We start from the raw sequence: 16,314 nt of genomic DNA on the forward strand, positions 1-16,314 counted from the left end.
GCACGATCGTCGAGCTTCTCTTAAACGGATCAAACACTAAGGCCTGCGGCATGTTCCGAGCAGGTGTAGTTACCCCACTATGGGCTAATAGATTACCAGTTTGTGGGGCATCTTTTCGTGTGTTTTGAACAGGCGTTTTCGGGAGTGATGTACTCATTTTAAATGCCTCTTTCTCCAGGCTACTTGTAGTATTCGATGCAAACGTGGCCAAGTAATCCACCACCGAGGCACTGCAGTCGAGGGATATCGACGGTCGGGAGCCTGCTTGCCCACTCCCAAAAGCCGCGGGTACTGGGTTTCCGAAGCCCTGCACCGTAACTTTATTCTCCTTCTGTTTCTCCATGTTTGGTTTTATTTCTGGGTATCCTTCCCATAGCCAATTTTTATCCACGGGCGGACGTTTATTTCCCACCTACCAGGCCTGCACATAAGCACGCCCATACACGCACATCTCCAAATGCGTATATGTGCATATTCCTACGCATCCGCCGAGCATTCCCTTATCCGCACGAAGGGACGCGCCTGATGGGAGATTTGACAACTCCGCACGTCTGTCTGTCTGTCACACGCATTTTTCTCAGCAGCGATTGACATCAAATTTGGTGGGAAGGTGGGAACTGTGAACGCCCACGCATACAATGAGTTACCTCCTTTTACGTCGAATTTAAGGGGGGTCCCCATACATGCAAAGGGGGGTGTAATTTTTTTTTTCATCAAATATAGTCGTGTGGGATATCAAATGAAAGGTCTCGGTTAGTACTTTTCAAAGCTTATTTTTGACATTTGTTGGAAAGGCGGGGAATTCGGGGGGTCGAAAGTGATCATTTATTTAAGAGGGCCATTCTCAGAAACTGCCCAACCGAAAAATCTGAAAAAAATCAAGATGCTGCTACTATATGGTGGCTAGGCTCCGAAATACCTTCGATACCGATATCCATTCAAATAAAGTTAACAATAGTATATTACTATAATTTTCAGTAATTGGTTGCAGAACAATATTCCTAACAAAGTTATAATAGGTCTAAGTTGCCACTTCTTTAGAAATTCAATATCACCCGATAGTGAATATTCTCACATAATATATGCGTATATTACGTGTTTCGTACTAACTACGTATATTACGTGTTTCGTCCAGGTCCGGGGCTTTACTGTCGCCTATTCTACCACAGTAGCTCCTCTCTGGTAAGGGCTGTCATCTGTTTGTCTGCGACACCGGGATTTTCTCCGAAACGGCTGAAACTTTTATCGCAAAATTTGGTGAGGATTTGTGATCTGCGAAACCACTTAAATACCGAATATATTGTGCCCTTTAAAGTAATTCCCCTCAGATATAATACCCTTGTGCGAGCGTTTTTTCCAGTCATCGAAGTATTCCTGATGAGCACTTTTTGGTATAGAGCTCTTCCCGCCATGCAATCTATATCTCGCCAATCGTCGCAAATCTCCGTCCTTTCATAAGTCTCTTTAAAAGGAAAAAGTCGCAGGGTGCCAAATCCGGTGAATATGGTGGCTGAGACATAATTGCCGTGTTGTTTTTGGCCAAAAAATCTCTCACAAGTAACGATGAATAAGCAGGTGTTGTTGTGATGCAAAAGCCATAAATTGTTTTTCCACAATTCCGGACTTTTTTTTCATATTTCTTCTCGCAAACGGCGCGTAACTTCAAGGTAATACTCCGTATTGACCGTCCAACTTCTCTTATGGTAATTTGACAATTTTCCAAAACAATTTTCTTCACAGCTTCGACGTTATCATCTGTTGATTGATGTGCTGGGGCGTCCAGAGCGAAGTTCGTCATTGACATATTCACGACCATCTTGGAAGAGGTTGTACCATTTGTAAACATTTTTTGTACTTAGAGAAGACTGTCAATATCATAAGTGTTTCAGAGCACTTGATTTCATTTTTTACACAAAATTTGATGCAAATTCTTAGCTCCATTTTTTTTTAGTAATGGAAAATTGCCGAGCACACTAAAACACGTCTAACTTTTCTATCTGCTCAAAACAAACTAAGTATGGTATATACTGTGCACATATTTTGGGGACATGTATCCCAATACACAACAACAAAAAATTTCGATATTCGAATGTACGCTGCCCGCGCAATTTGAAAATTCACCTTACTTTTTTAACACACCTCGTATATATATTCTGCATGATGTTTTCCGCTGAAAAATGGATATTGGCTACCGGTTCCATTTCCGTTCTGTATGATGCGAACCTTGGGGAGTGGAAGGGTACATGTTGCGCATCCTCCGTTACGTACTCGCAAATCGGGCAGTCCAGAGAATCATCATGGTCAAATCGGTGAAGGCATCCTCGATACCCACCATATTTGCCGAAAAACTGTGTAGTTTTAGCCCACGTAATCATGCCTCCATTTAGCTCCGCTTTCAACGTTCGGTGTGCATCTATGAATCCAGCGTCTTTTTTGCTCTCATCCCATCGTTTCTACCGTTCGTTAGACCGCGTAAGGTTCACTAGTTTTGTGAATCCGTTGGGCTTTAATCGCCATTCCAGCTATTATACATGCTGGGTCTTCGGATTCCGTCCGGTAAGCACAGCATATTCGGAGGACACTACATTGATAAGCCGTTGCTTTTTTTCTTCTATTGTTGATATTACATAGTACGGTTGTCGACGCAGGTGCTGCGTACAATAACACCTAAGTAACCACTCTTAAAATGAGAGAGCACAAAACTCAAAAATGACCAGTTAATACTTCTTCCTGCTATTTTTTGGCTACGCAGACAGCTTTTCCTCGTCGTAGAATTCTATCAGACGCCGTCAGTGGGTAACCCAGATAAAAGTGGACCCCACATATTTGCCGTGTTGTAAATTTACTCTTGCACGCTGGACTTCATGTCTCCAATTTGGATCACCAATGCGGTAAAGAGAACCTGCAATCTACGAAAATGACTGCTATTTTTTTATGACAAGACATCGATTTCTTTTTGATTTTCTAAATGAAAACCTGTCTTGTTTTTATCGGTAATATAAAATCATGGATCTTTGTGTGAATTTCCCGCATTCTAAGATTTCAGAAAATATTAGTACCACATTAAGTGGAGACATATACTTGCTGTTGCTTTTTCTAGAAGTTTGAGGTCTCCAGAAAATCTGGTGAAAAAGGCAAGGTTATATTTCGGTAAAAAAGCCAGTTGCAGCCAGAAAGTGAAACATGTTCTACGGGGTTTTATTCATATCCAAATTTTTAATCGCGTTTTCTCAAAACCAAGTTTTTCTAATCGTTACCCAAACTTTCTCGAAAACCAATGAACCGATTGCTTTGAGGTTTTTTATGGTTATTCTGTATGCCATTATCTGGTTCTTATCATCGAATTATTTTTTACCGTTACTTACTTCTTGTTTTATAAGCAAAGTGATAACTGTTTTGGCCCAAAAATCATTATTTATGTTCAAACGTCCGTCATTTTGTCATAAATCGATATTATCAAAATCGACTATGATAAGTACCAGATTAGAATTTAATAATCTTTTTGTTTTTTCTTTTCGGATGATTTATCCATGCCAGTGGGTACCGTGTACCTCGATTTTTTTCGGCGTCAAGAAATGAACGTAATTAAGTTAGTTCGAGCAAAACAAATACGTTTGTATGCTAAATATTGGCACCCTAACTGGAAAGACCGAGGAACTTGCAAGAGCCCTTCGGAAAAGGCGCATTGATATCTGCACTTTACAAGAAACCCGATGGTTTGATCCCAAAAGGTGCGACATAAAACGCGAACGTGAGAAAAATGGTTATAAACTTGTCTATTTTGGTAGCCCACACAATAAATACGGTCTTGCCACTGCCATCTCAGATGGTTTCCGTGACGCCATCAAAAAAGTCGAACGACTTGATGACTGGCTGATCAAGCTCACCATTATTTCAGCTGATCGCATTATTCACTTCTGCACCGCGTTTGCACGACAGATAGATTGACCTGATGCCGAGAAAGATGCCTTTTGGCAACTCCTACATTTAACAGTGGGAATAGTAAAAGGCAAATCGACTACATTCTCATAAGACGCCGACATTTTTCCACCGTCACGTATTGCAAAGCCATTCCCTATGAGACCATCGCACTTCAACATCGGCCGCTGATTGCCGTCTTACGAATCAAGGCACCGATAAAACAGTGTGAAGAACGCAGAGCCCCGATGCGCCTTAATGGTGGCGATTTCGTGAGATAAAAGAAGAAATGATCTCACTTATGCGACTGCCAGCCATTACGAACGTGGAAGAATTGTGGAACCAAATTAAAGACACGATCCACAAAGCAGCCTCTGCAACTCTCGGGGTCACCAAGCCAGGTAAGCGGATCGTCAACCGACATGAAAAGAAACGTTTTTACCACAAGTTTCTCGACGATTGGTAAATTTATAAGAATACCAAACGAGAAGCAAAGAAAGCGATCGCTGTCACCCGAGGGGTCCATTATAAAGATCATTACGATAAACTCTCACTCACACTCGGGATCGCAAGAGAAATCTATATCCACTTGCCAAAAGCCGACCTCACACAGGATAATGAACACTTCTGTTGCTGCTGTAAAAGTAAAGTTCGAAGTGTGGCGGTTGTATCAAAACCATTTCGTGCCTCTGTTGGTGCTCATTAAGGAAGCGCCTTCTCACCACTCCTCTTTGTTCTTATTATGGACACCGTCACACGGGTCATCCAACGTCCAGCGCCCTATACACTGCTTTATGCAGATGATGTTTTCCAAGCGTCAAATAGAAAAAATGATCTCGAGCAACTTGCCCAAAAATGGAATGATCGTTCATGCAACACGGTCTCAGATTGAATCTGAATAAAGCTGAGTTGTTGACGACCGATCCCCATGAAACAGGCACAATCACTGTCAGCGGTAGTGACCTGCCTAGAACTGACCGACTGAAATACCTCGGTTCAACGCTGTTAGCCAATGGAGAACTGCGTTATGAAATTGCTTCACGCATTAATGCAACCCGGATGAAGTGGCGTGCCATAAATGATGTTTTTTGTAATCGACGTATCAACGAACGTCTCAAATCCAAAGTTTACCGCAATGTCGTCTGCTCTATCGCCCTGTATGTATGACTATAAAAGCCAATGAAAGTGTGGTAATGGAGACAAAGATATTGCATTGAACTAGTTTCATGACACGCCTTGATCATATTCGAAATGAGGATATCCGCGATCGATGCGAAGTTGCAACGATCGTGGAAAAATCACGTTATTCGCGCTAATGAGAATTCACTTGCCAAGATTGGTCTGAACATCGAAATCGATGGTAAACGACCAAAAGGCCGGCCGAAACAATGGTAGCTTGATACGTACTGCTTCTTTTACCGCCTTTCTCTTCACTTATATATTTCGTAGGACAATGTCCGGATTTCAATTTTGCTCACTGTATATAAATGATCAATGTAATTACCTTGATAACATGTGGAATCATTAAGGTCTAAGCGTTGGCCCCAATTCTGTATAATTCCAAAAAGAAGTGAAACAGTTCTTGAAATGTTATTTGAAATAAAAATCGATGAACTCCGAAGGGGTTACTATATTCCTTTCTAAACTTTCTTATAAACAAACATATGTTATGCCTATCGCCATCAATTGATAAGAGATAACTTGCAGCTAGATCAAGGTACCGGAAAGTTGATCAACTACCGAGAAATATGCATTGAAGTTTGAAGTATTTTCCTAAACTGCACATTTCTATTAGACAATTTATAAAAAATGAATTTTCATTTTCAAGTTGCAGCGTGCTTAGAACTCTAATTTCACTGTTAGTAGGGTACAGAGCAAAAGAACATAAATAGTTCTCTCCAAAAGTATAAAATATGTGAATAAATTCAAGTTATTTCCATAGACTTAGTTTTTAATTGAATTTAGTATTTAGTATTAACAAATGGGGGGATTTGTTGTACAGTTTCAATGTTCATGAAAAATAGAAATTAACAATTCCTAAGTGTTTCGAAATTAATTCAGTTTTATAACAATTAACAGATAATTATACGCCGCTAATCTTATCAAAAGATGCTGACCTTGTCTGAATAGTTAGCATGAAATATAGAATATTGTACACTTGAATTAACTTAGATAATCTGCAAAGTGTAAGCAATACATACAGTGAGCAAAATTGAAATCCGGACACCTTTGTACGAAACACATGCAGTCCCTGACCAAAAAAAAAAACACTTGGAAAATTCTATAAAGTTTTTATTTAAATATAATATAATACTTCACTATGAAAGTTGATATATTCATGAAAAATGTATATATCATATCATAGCAGCAGATCCTAAAAATAAATATATATCTTTTTCTTTATTTACTATTACTTTTTATTTTAATTTTTAGCCTCGCTACTTTTTACTTTATATCATGCCCTCCTTCATGTGAGGTGCCAGACGTCAATATTTTTTCATTTTATCTATTAAAATTTGTGGATTAGTCTTGCATGCTATGTAAAGGAGCCTCTCTACTCTATTCCATACGCTTTCTTTTGGGTTCGAATCAGGCGAATTTCCTGGCCATGAGAGTAAAGGCATATTTTCCTCTAACGTATTTTTTTTATGGATTGCGAGGTGTGGCATGGGTCGCCATCTTGCATAAAGTTGAACGAAGGTGTCTAAAATCCAATTTCATGGAAATATAACAGTGCAATGCCCTTCAATTTTTTTTACATTGATCCTCTCTCAGAGCCTTCTCGACAAAATAAAGAGGTCCCGGGCCATTAATAGTGATTGCTCCTCGTACCATTACAGATACCGGTTGCTTAATGGTTTTCTTAATGGACTCCTCGAACTTCTCTTTCGTACGCCTCCTGGCAAACCTACTGGCTTCCGTAAAACCTTATAATGTCGATTCCTCAGAAAACACTACTTGGAAATATTGAATGACAGTGAACATTGGGTAAAAACATTGAAATTAACGCTTTTAAATAAATTTAAGGATTCTGAACGAATATCAATATTTTTTCCAATATTCTACCCCGAATTTTGAATATTTCTTTGCCAATTCAAGTTTCGCTTTCTTTATTCGTCTTGTTAAGTGTGATTTTCTTACCAGCCGCCTACGTTGAAAGCCCGCGTCCTCCGATCCTTCCGTAATATGCTTGCAAATACACCAATTTCACTACTTACGCAACATTTCATTACCATTCATTCGTTCAAACAAAACTAATACACATTTTTCAAATAATCCACTCAAAGAACACTGTTAATTAAACTAAAGCACATAAATCCCTCTTACATTTCTGACCCATCTTTTTATATTTTCTAACCTGGAATAAGGACTAGGAATAGAACCTTTCGAGAAAGATTTTCCAGAAAATTTAGTCTATCATAAAATAAGTCGGGAAGCCGGAAGCTTGACGCTTCAGGTATAATGGTTTTTATGTTTCCCTTTGTGAGGAGCATACCGCAGTGCTCCATTGCTTGATAGCATAGCAAGATATTTAAATTGCTCAGCGCTGTCAACTGCAATAACCTGCCCAGAACTGAGCGAATTTAATATCTGGGGTTAATGCTATCAGCCAATGGAGAAATTTTTTCACGCATCAATGCGACCTGGATGAAGTGGCATTCCACAACTGGTGGTCTTTGTGATCGACGTATCAGCGAACGTCTCAAATCTAAAATTTACTGCAATGTCGTCCGTCTACCGCTCTCTATAGTTCTGAGTATTGGCCGACTATAAAAGACAATGAACGGCGTCTTGCGGTAATGGAGACGAAGATATTGCTTTGGACTGGTGGCGTGACACATTCCAGATCCCGCATTTGATAAAATAAAATGGCGAAAACGATCACGACGAGCCGACCCCGCTTGTGACAAAAGCTAAAGAAAAACAAGAAGATGTGAGGAGCGACGTGTGCATGGCATCTCCGTGTCACATAGTTAAAAATTCCATTGTCCCCTAGTTTTTAGAAAGCGATTTCAATAAATTATTTGATGGAAACCCTGTATTGATAATAGTCAACTTCATACCCTTCAGACTTTGAGTTTAATATTATTAGCAAATGCGAAGAATTTAACCTACAACAGATAACAAAAAGGCAGGGGAGAAGTAGATTCTTCATGAATGAAATTTTAATATTTCATTCGAATGTCAATTATTCTAGTTAATTATGACGTCAGCATCTTTTTTGTATGGCTTAGGATGCGGTAAATTCGCAGGAAATTGATAAGTTTGAACTGCTATAACTTTGATACTAATAGTTGGATTTCCATATGTACGCAAGAGACAATCCTCTGTCAGTGCAAAATTTAGTACTCCTAGGATGAACTTTCCTGTCAATTTCTAAAAGTTGGTAATAAGTTGGTAATACATTATTAGTAAGTTAATTTGAGCAGATATCGGAGTGTGGCATCTTTCGAGGTTTAAATTTCACATAAGTGTTTTGCACAAAACACAGGGCTAGGCAGAAGTACATTCTTCATAAGTGCGAATCTAAGATTTCACTCGATTCTCAATTATTCTCGTTAATTATGACGTCAGTATCTTATGTGCATGGCTTTAGAAGCAGTGAATTGGCGCGAAATTGCTAAGTTTGACCTCCTCTGCGCCGGTGCGAAATTTGGTAGTAGGATGAATTTAAGGGAGGTTTTTCAGTAAATTTCTAAAAGTTGGTACTATACTATTAGTAAGTTTATTTGAGCAGAAAGGACAAGAGGACATATTTTGAGGCCTAGATTTCATCTAAGCGCACCATCCTGATTTTTTTTTTGGATTTTTAGAGTGGGTAGTTTCGGAAAATGAGTCCTGTATCACTTTAAGTGCGTACATTTTGACTCCTTACTCACGCAATTTGCAAATCATGCCACCACTAATGTCAGTTTCGGAAAGTACTAATCGAGACCTTTCATTTGATACCCTACCCGACTATATCTGAACCGGTATGCGTGGGATTTCATAGTTCCCATCTATCCACCAAATTTCGTTCGGATCGGTTCTGGAGAAAAGTGCGTATGGCAAACAGACAGACAGATAAATAGACAAAACCTTAAAAACAAAATTTCCAGCATTTTCAAGGTATTATGAAATATGAAACGTCACCAAAATCAATTTATTGTTTGTTTACCATAACTTATCTTTAAATTATGTATTTATTGTATTTTCTTTCCTAAAAATTTTACAGAAACAGCGTTTCTTAGTGGCACGGTACTCTTACTAATTAATGTAGACCCATTCTGACCTGTTCATTTCCCCACTTTCTAACAAAAACTAAAAACTAACACTCGATTCAAAAATACCAATCGTAACCTTTCAGTTGATACCCAAAATGGCTATATTCGGTGAAACCGCTACATTCGGTGAAACCGCAAGAGCCCTTCAGAAAAGGCGCATTGATATTGACGCTCTACAAAAAACTCGATTTTCTGGTGCCGAAAGCATCCCTAACGCGGTAAAAATTGTTATAAACTTTTCTAATTTAGTAGCCCACGCACGCAATAGGTATCGGCATTGCCATCTTAGAGGGTTTCCGTGATATAATTAAAGAATTTTAGCAATTTGATGATCAGCTGATGAAACTCACTATTATATCACCTGATTCGTCTTACGTCCAAAGCGGAATCCATCAGGGTTGCATCTTATCAACGATATTATTTCTTTCTTTTTTTTCTCAAACACATCAACTACATTGAGGACATCTGTTTGCTATTCCACCGGGTCATGGACCTAGACTAGATGGCTCTAGATTTGAAAAGAGAGGGACGTAGAGTTGGGCTGAAGACAAACACCAACAAATCCAAGATTCTCAGTCTGACGGGTCATCGCACTCTTTCTATCTGCATTCATGGGCAAAGCATCGAAGGTGTCAATCAATTTGTATATCTAGGAAGTGTGATTTCTGCCGACGGTGGCGCTGAACTGGATGTTGTTCGACCCATTAACAGCGCTAGATCCGCTTTCTCTGTCTAAAATCTGGAAATGCAGTTATCTCAGACTGAGACTGTTCTGTGCTAGCGTTCCTTGCTATATGTGAGTAGCACATGGAAGGTGAACTCCATTGTTACTTACCCAAAAGGTCCAAGCTTTCGTCAATATCTATCTGCATCGTATCATCGGAGTGCACTGGCCTGACACTATTTTTAAACTACGAACTTGGTCGGCGCACAAGCCTGGCACTCACTTGACTTTAGAATGACGATATCCAAATAAAGATTCATGGGAAGAAACGCCTCTATCATCATTCCTAAAACGAATGCCTCTATCATAAGTTTATCGTTGATAAAACATTGGCAAATTTATTGGAATTTCAACCCAGAAGCAACAAAAGCGGTCGTTGTTACCCATACGATCCATCAAAAAAATCTTTACTATAAACTGAACACCCGGGACAACGATAGAGATCTCTATCGACTTTTAGAAAGCTGAAACCAGCGCACACGAGATACTAAACATTTCTGTGTTAACAACAAGAACGATACTATGCAACCAACGAGTCAAAAAATACGACTGGCAGGAATATTTCAAAAAGATTTCAACAGAAGAATTGCTCATCTTCTGCTTCCGCAAACACTGCCGACCGTTGGATCAATTTCATCTATTAGAGGGACTGAAGTTAGGGAAGGATTAAAACGAGTGCAATTGGGGAAAGCCACAGGACCTGACGACATCGCATCTGAGCTCTCAAAAAATGAAGACCATGAATCATTTTCAACCACGTTGCATAGCCTTTTGGAGCCTGCCCCTCGTTAAAAGCCCTCAAATTATGAATGTATTGTCAAACGATCATAGGCAAAATAATCCTATCATGCATAGAAGAGTATCTCGAAGCCTGGCCGATATAAAAAGAAACAGGTTTCTGTTCTGGATTCTCTTGTATTTCCCACTACCTTGGGGTCAATGTAGATTAATGCGCGGGGTTACCCACTTCATCGCCTCTTCGTTGTGTTTAAGATGCCGGTTATGAGTCAATGCAATTTCCAGTCTTGAGGAAGGCTAAACTATCTATAAGAAGCTCAATAAAATTCAAAAGATCACCGTTTGGAAATAACATGTTCATCGTCATCAGTGATCTGAATGCAAAGCTAGGTTCTGCCAACTCTTGCTACAGAAAATTAAGGAAAAGCTTTGTCTAGTGACTTTTGTAAGAAAAGTGGATATCGGTTAGATATCTATAACTATTATTGGCAAACTACTCGAGGATATCACTATCAACTAATTCACTTGCTTGTGAACGATATCTACTGCACTTCACTCTGGCTTGTCGAACTCGTACCAGAGAATACTGCAGCAAGATGTTTGAGCGATAGAAGTGCTCCTAAAGATTTCATCGTCTCATTATAACTTTGGAGAGTTCATATGGCCTAAATTCAAATTGACAGTTAGTACCATTTCCGAGGAGTGTTCATATCTTCTCAAAACCCCCATGTTAACCTTAAACTCCAAATTTTGAAGAAAGGTAAAAATATTAATTATATATGAGAGAATTTATGTGGTCCTCTATTGCTTATAGTACACTTATTAACTGTAGTCTTCTTCTTCAGTTTTTGCTGCGTTTAGAAGAGGGATCGAATCGTATTGATCAGTATCACCGTTTTGCTCGGTCGACGGTCTGAGTGGATAGAGTCGCGCAAAATTCCAATCACCATCCCGCCTATCAATTCGTTATTTCGGCCTCTTTCAGTCGTTTCCTATTGATTTTTATGTTCAGAACAATTTTCGCAAGTGAATTTTCGTCAGCGCGAATAACATGTCCATACCATCGAAGATGTCTCTCTCAATCGGTGCAAAACCATATCAACCACAGATGCCTTCATTTCGGATGTAATTATGGCGTGTTACGCCACTGATCCAACACAATATAACCAACAGAAATTTTAGTATATTTGCTACTTTTAGGTGCAATTTCTTATTTTGCACAAATACCTGATATTGTACTAGAATATGCACTGAATTCAAATCAACAGACAATGTCCACAGGTATCTTCAATTTCCTTAGGTGGTAGTTTAGTCTGTAGTGGCCTGTGACTATCCCCACTATGATCCTAAGGCTCTTTCTGGTAAGGTTCCAACAATCCTGCTATCAAACTGTTTTCTGACAGATTCACTGGCCACGGCAGAGTCAAACTCATCAGACTCACCTCTATTCTATGAAGCAGGGTAACCGAGAGCGGCTGCAGGTGTTGTTCGTTCGGAATTCATAGATTCAAAAACTCTATTAAAACGACCGAAAACCATAGGTCTGATACCGTGGCCCGGAGACCCTCCTGCCGATAAGAATATTGGGATTGATGTAAAGAATTATACGTTAGAGCGCTAGTTCTAATAATCCAGGACTTTCTTCACAGTTTTGAGCATGAAGAATATCAGATAAATTCGTTTGAAAAGCTTAGGGTGAAAGGAATCATTCTTGCCTCCTTTCAGAATGAAGACCTTTTTTACTCACGTCCATTCCGTTTGTACATATACCATATATCTCATGGCCATACTCATGCCTTTAACAACATCCAGAAGAGAGCCTAGATTGTCACGTTGGAGTAGTGGAGTGACACGTTTTGATCACATCCAAAATGAAGATATCCGCGATCGTTATGGGGTTGCACCGATCGTGGAAAAGTTGCGAGAGAGGCATCTTCGATGATATGGTCACACAATTCGTGCTAACGAGAACTCACTTGTCAAGATTGGTCTGAACATTGAAGTCGATGGTAAACGACCAAAAGGCAGGCCTAAACTTGATTCGCTGGATGGGGATTTAAAAGCCTCGATATTGCACCTAGATCAGGCATTCGATAGAGCCAAATGGCGAAATCGTTCACGATGAGGCGACCCCGCTTATTAACGGGACAAAGGCTGAAGAAAAAGAAGATGGAGTAGTGCTGGAATAGTACCATTCCCTGCAGATAATTTCAGTGATTTGAGGTTCCCAACACCCACTTTACTTTAGCATTGCCATTCTCTAGTTCTCCTTTTTCCTCCCACTGTGCCAGACAGAATGTCACTACCCTACACCGTATGTGTATCCCGCCCTTCTTATTCTCAGTAAATATACTGCCTTTTGCCCTTGGCTGCGACCTTATAAACTGGGAATGCTTATGTAGTTTGTTGAATACCTGCTCAGATATTCCGGAGGCTATTTTGTCTTGCTTATTTGATCATATCCCAACACATCATCAGTGACCAACGGCGTTTCGCCCATTTAAAGACTTTTCGGATCCCTATCCTAATCGTGGGTAGGTTCTTGTTTCTCCAGGGTACCTCTCTTGATGAGGTGACTATCTTCACCGGACAGCTTGCCTTATAAGCGTCAACAGCGACACTGCAGAGATCTTTTGTGCTTGCCTCCAGCTCCATTTCGTTTCCTGCGGTTACCACCCACTTCTAGATGTACCATGCCATTCAGGTGCCTTACATAAGAGCCCTAATCTATTCTCTGCACCTGCGAGTTAGTCATGGTATGGGGATCAGACTCAATGTATTTTCGGAAAACCTCTGAACGAAATCAGTTCAGCCCCTCGGAAAATGGGGTCCATACGTCCATATATACATTAGCAAAAAACTAGTTTTGAGTGGGTTCCGACAATCAAATAGATGGACTATATTAAATTAGTTTATATGGAAATATTTATATTGAGTCGGCCAAGGAGTGCCATTAGGTTAGTTGTAGGTATGATGATGGCACCTGAGCCAGAACTCTTCCGGAAAATGAAGTTGCGAATTCGTGCAGCTATTGAAAATATTTGTTGAAGAGACTGGGCGGGCAATAATTTTTCAGTCCACCGTTAAAACCCTTGCAGGGCTTATAACGAAGTGTTGTCCCTTAAATTGCCACCTAAGGATAATCGAGTGGTAAGTTTGACTATTTCGAGTCAATGTGAATGAGAGGAGAAGAGCAGAGGAGTATTTATTTTATATGCAACTTTTTGGCTTCCACAGATTTAACACCAATATGATCTTCTTCGAGCAGTGCAAGTACTAAATTGTTTAAATAAAAATAAAAGTAAAAGGACATTGTACAGCCTAACTGCTAACCAACCTAGTTGATGAACTAAACTCTAGCTTCTCCTACACAATCCTGGTCCATTTTATCTGTTGCTCCTATTTCGAAGCTGGTTTAAACTCTTCCTTTTGGTAATGGAAGTAAGTGTAAAAATACAGGAGTAAAACAACAACAGAGGCAAATCAAAGCACTCGTGGCCTAGACCAAATCTCAGACACGAAACACGCTCATTCATTCGAATCAAGCAGCCGACACGCTCCTCACAAAATCATAAATTTAACCATTGAAATTCTACTTCTGATTATCTTCCAGGCCTCTCTCAGTCGGTAGGATCACTTACACGAAAAGGAATAAAAGCAATATTCGACGGAGAAGTAGTTACAAATTTAAAATCCGCCGGAGCAATCCCCCTTCTAGTCTCGGCAAATCCTGAATATTGTGTTAGCTGGGAGACCAACAACTTACTGAAAGGAGTCTGCCGTAATCCTTATAATACTAGACATTCGTCGGGCGGATCGTCTGGTGGTGAAGTAATGAACTCCCACCCAAGAGTTTGTACTTTTTTTTACGCTTACACTTATTATTTACAGGGAGCATTAATCGCTGCTGGCGCATCTCCGTTCGGAGTTGGATCAGATATAGCCGGTTCAATCCGTATTCCGAGTGCTTTTAATGGAATATTTGGACATAAACCTACAGGAGGCTTACTCTCCACCAATGGACACTTCCCTGGCTCTACAGATCCTGAATTCAATACCTATTTACAAACCGGTCCAATGTGTCGATACGCAGTTGACTTACCTATGATCTTGGAAATTATGGTGGGCGAGAAGGCGAAAATGAAACTCGAAAATGAACTCCATTTGAAAGACATTAAGGTATAGGTTAGAATGTGATACCATGTTTCATTATATTTACCTACAATGGAAAATCATTACAGGTCTACACAACCAGCGGTTATGGAAGAAGAGCAATTGGAAATTGTATATCACCAGAAATAGAGAGAGTGATGCAAGAAGGCGTATCCTACTTCCGACAAATCGGTATGGATGTGAAGGAGGTAAGAGATATCTCTTCAAAAGCAATTGTGCATATACGCTTAAATCTTTCTTTTTCAAATGAATTGTAAGTTGAAAGTAGTAATTTATGCACCGTGTCTTGTAGGTAAAACTTTCATCTAACATTGACGACTCCTTAGAAGGTAGTTTAGCGAAATTTGTGGAAATGAATGATATACCGGATTTGCTCCAGCATCCTGATGATCCAAAGGTATGAGAAGCTCCTGATTATACAATATAAAAACGTTTACAAGAAAATGAGAAAATATTCCAGACACACGACAATCTGTTCATAGAATTTGCGAAGCATTTAATCGGAATACCAAAGTACACACTAGCGTCGCTTATTTTCGAAGTCCTCAAGGAAACTGGTGGATTTATGACTGCCGCGAGTAGGAAATTGCACAGCGAGAAACTATCTATCTTGAGAAAAGAGCTGCTTGTAAGAAACAATTTTCTCCATGGACATTTTATTTTCTATTGACTCAATTTCTTACCTCCTTTTAGGATCTACTGGGGGCTGATAGTATACTGATTTTTCCAACGATTCATTGCACAGCATTCAAGCATCATGAATCTTACGCAAATATGCCCGGAGTGATGTACACAATGTTTTTCAATGTGATAGGATTTCCAGGGACTCATATTCCCATAGGACTATCAAAGCGGGGACTTCCAATCGGTTTTCAAGTGGTTGCGGCGCCATATAAAGATAAATTGTGTCTAACAATTGCTACAGAGTTAGAGAAGAAGTTTGGCGGATGGATACCACCGTCATGAAATGTTTGGGGGCATGAGTCATAAAATGGGGAGGAAGGCTTATCAACTATATAAATATTTAAACTATTACTGCATACATATATCGGGAGAAACCAAAGAAGAAAAAGACTAGTCTTATTAATTGTTTTGCTTAAGATATAAGTAGTCACCACTGGTTAGGGCTTTTACTCTTAGTCATAAACATTTGTATATAATATACTCAAGTTATTGTAAAAGATGAAATGCGTATTATTCTGTAAAGAGAAAGGAGAAAATATATTTCATACGGACAGAAGCAATCCAATTCAAAAGCTTCATTATATGTATATTTTAAGATAATCTCTTAAGGGGGTTATCCCATGTGTCGGATTCGCGGAATCGAATTTTTTTTGGCGTTAATTATATCTAGATATAGTATAGAATATATGGGCAAAGAGACTTTTTGATATTCGGAGTCTTTGAATTGAATTGAAGCCAAGGCTGTACATGTGTTTCTTCAAGAAACATAAGGTTTATGGATTACCTATAGCAAATTAAGGGTCAGTTAAGGTT

At 39.4% G+C, this 16,314-nt stretch overlaps 1 protein-coding gene across 4 annotated transcripts in view; it reads left to right on the forward strand.

The window, feature by feature from the left end:
- LOC119651325 (fatty-acid amide hydrolase 2-like) overlaps positions 1-16,066 on the forward strand; it is a 66,037-nt gene extending 49,971 nt beyond the window's left edge. For all 4 annotated transcript variants that reach the window (XM_038054861.1, XM_038054863.1, XM_038054862.1 and 1 more), the window contains exons 4-9: positions 14,258-14,475; positions 14,536-14,823; positions 14,886-15,005; positions 15,110-15,214; positions 15,278-15,445; positions 15,511-16,066. In XM_038054861.1, the coding sequence (XP_037910789.1) occupies positions 14,258-14,475; positions 14,536-14,823; positions 14,886-15,005; positions 15,110-15,214; positions 15,278-15,445; positions 15,511-15,783 (1,172 nt within the window). In that variant the 3' untranslated portion in view covers positions 15,784-16,066. The remainder of the gene's footprint in view (positions 1-14,257; positions 14,476-14,535; positions 14,824-14,885; positions 15,006-15,109; positions 15,215-15,277; positions 15,446-15,510) is intronic.
- Positions 16,067-16,314: the final 248 nt, after the last annotated feature.

Source organism: Hermetia illucens, chromosome 3 (genome assembly GCF_905115235.1).
Source record: "Hermetia illucens chromosome 3, iHerIll2.2.curated.20191125, whole genome shotgun sequence".
NCBI classification, from domain to species: domain Eukaryota; kingdom Metazoa; phylum Arthropoda; class Insecta; order Diptera; family Stratiomyidae; genus Hermetia; species Hermetia illucens.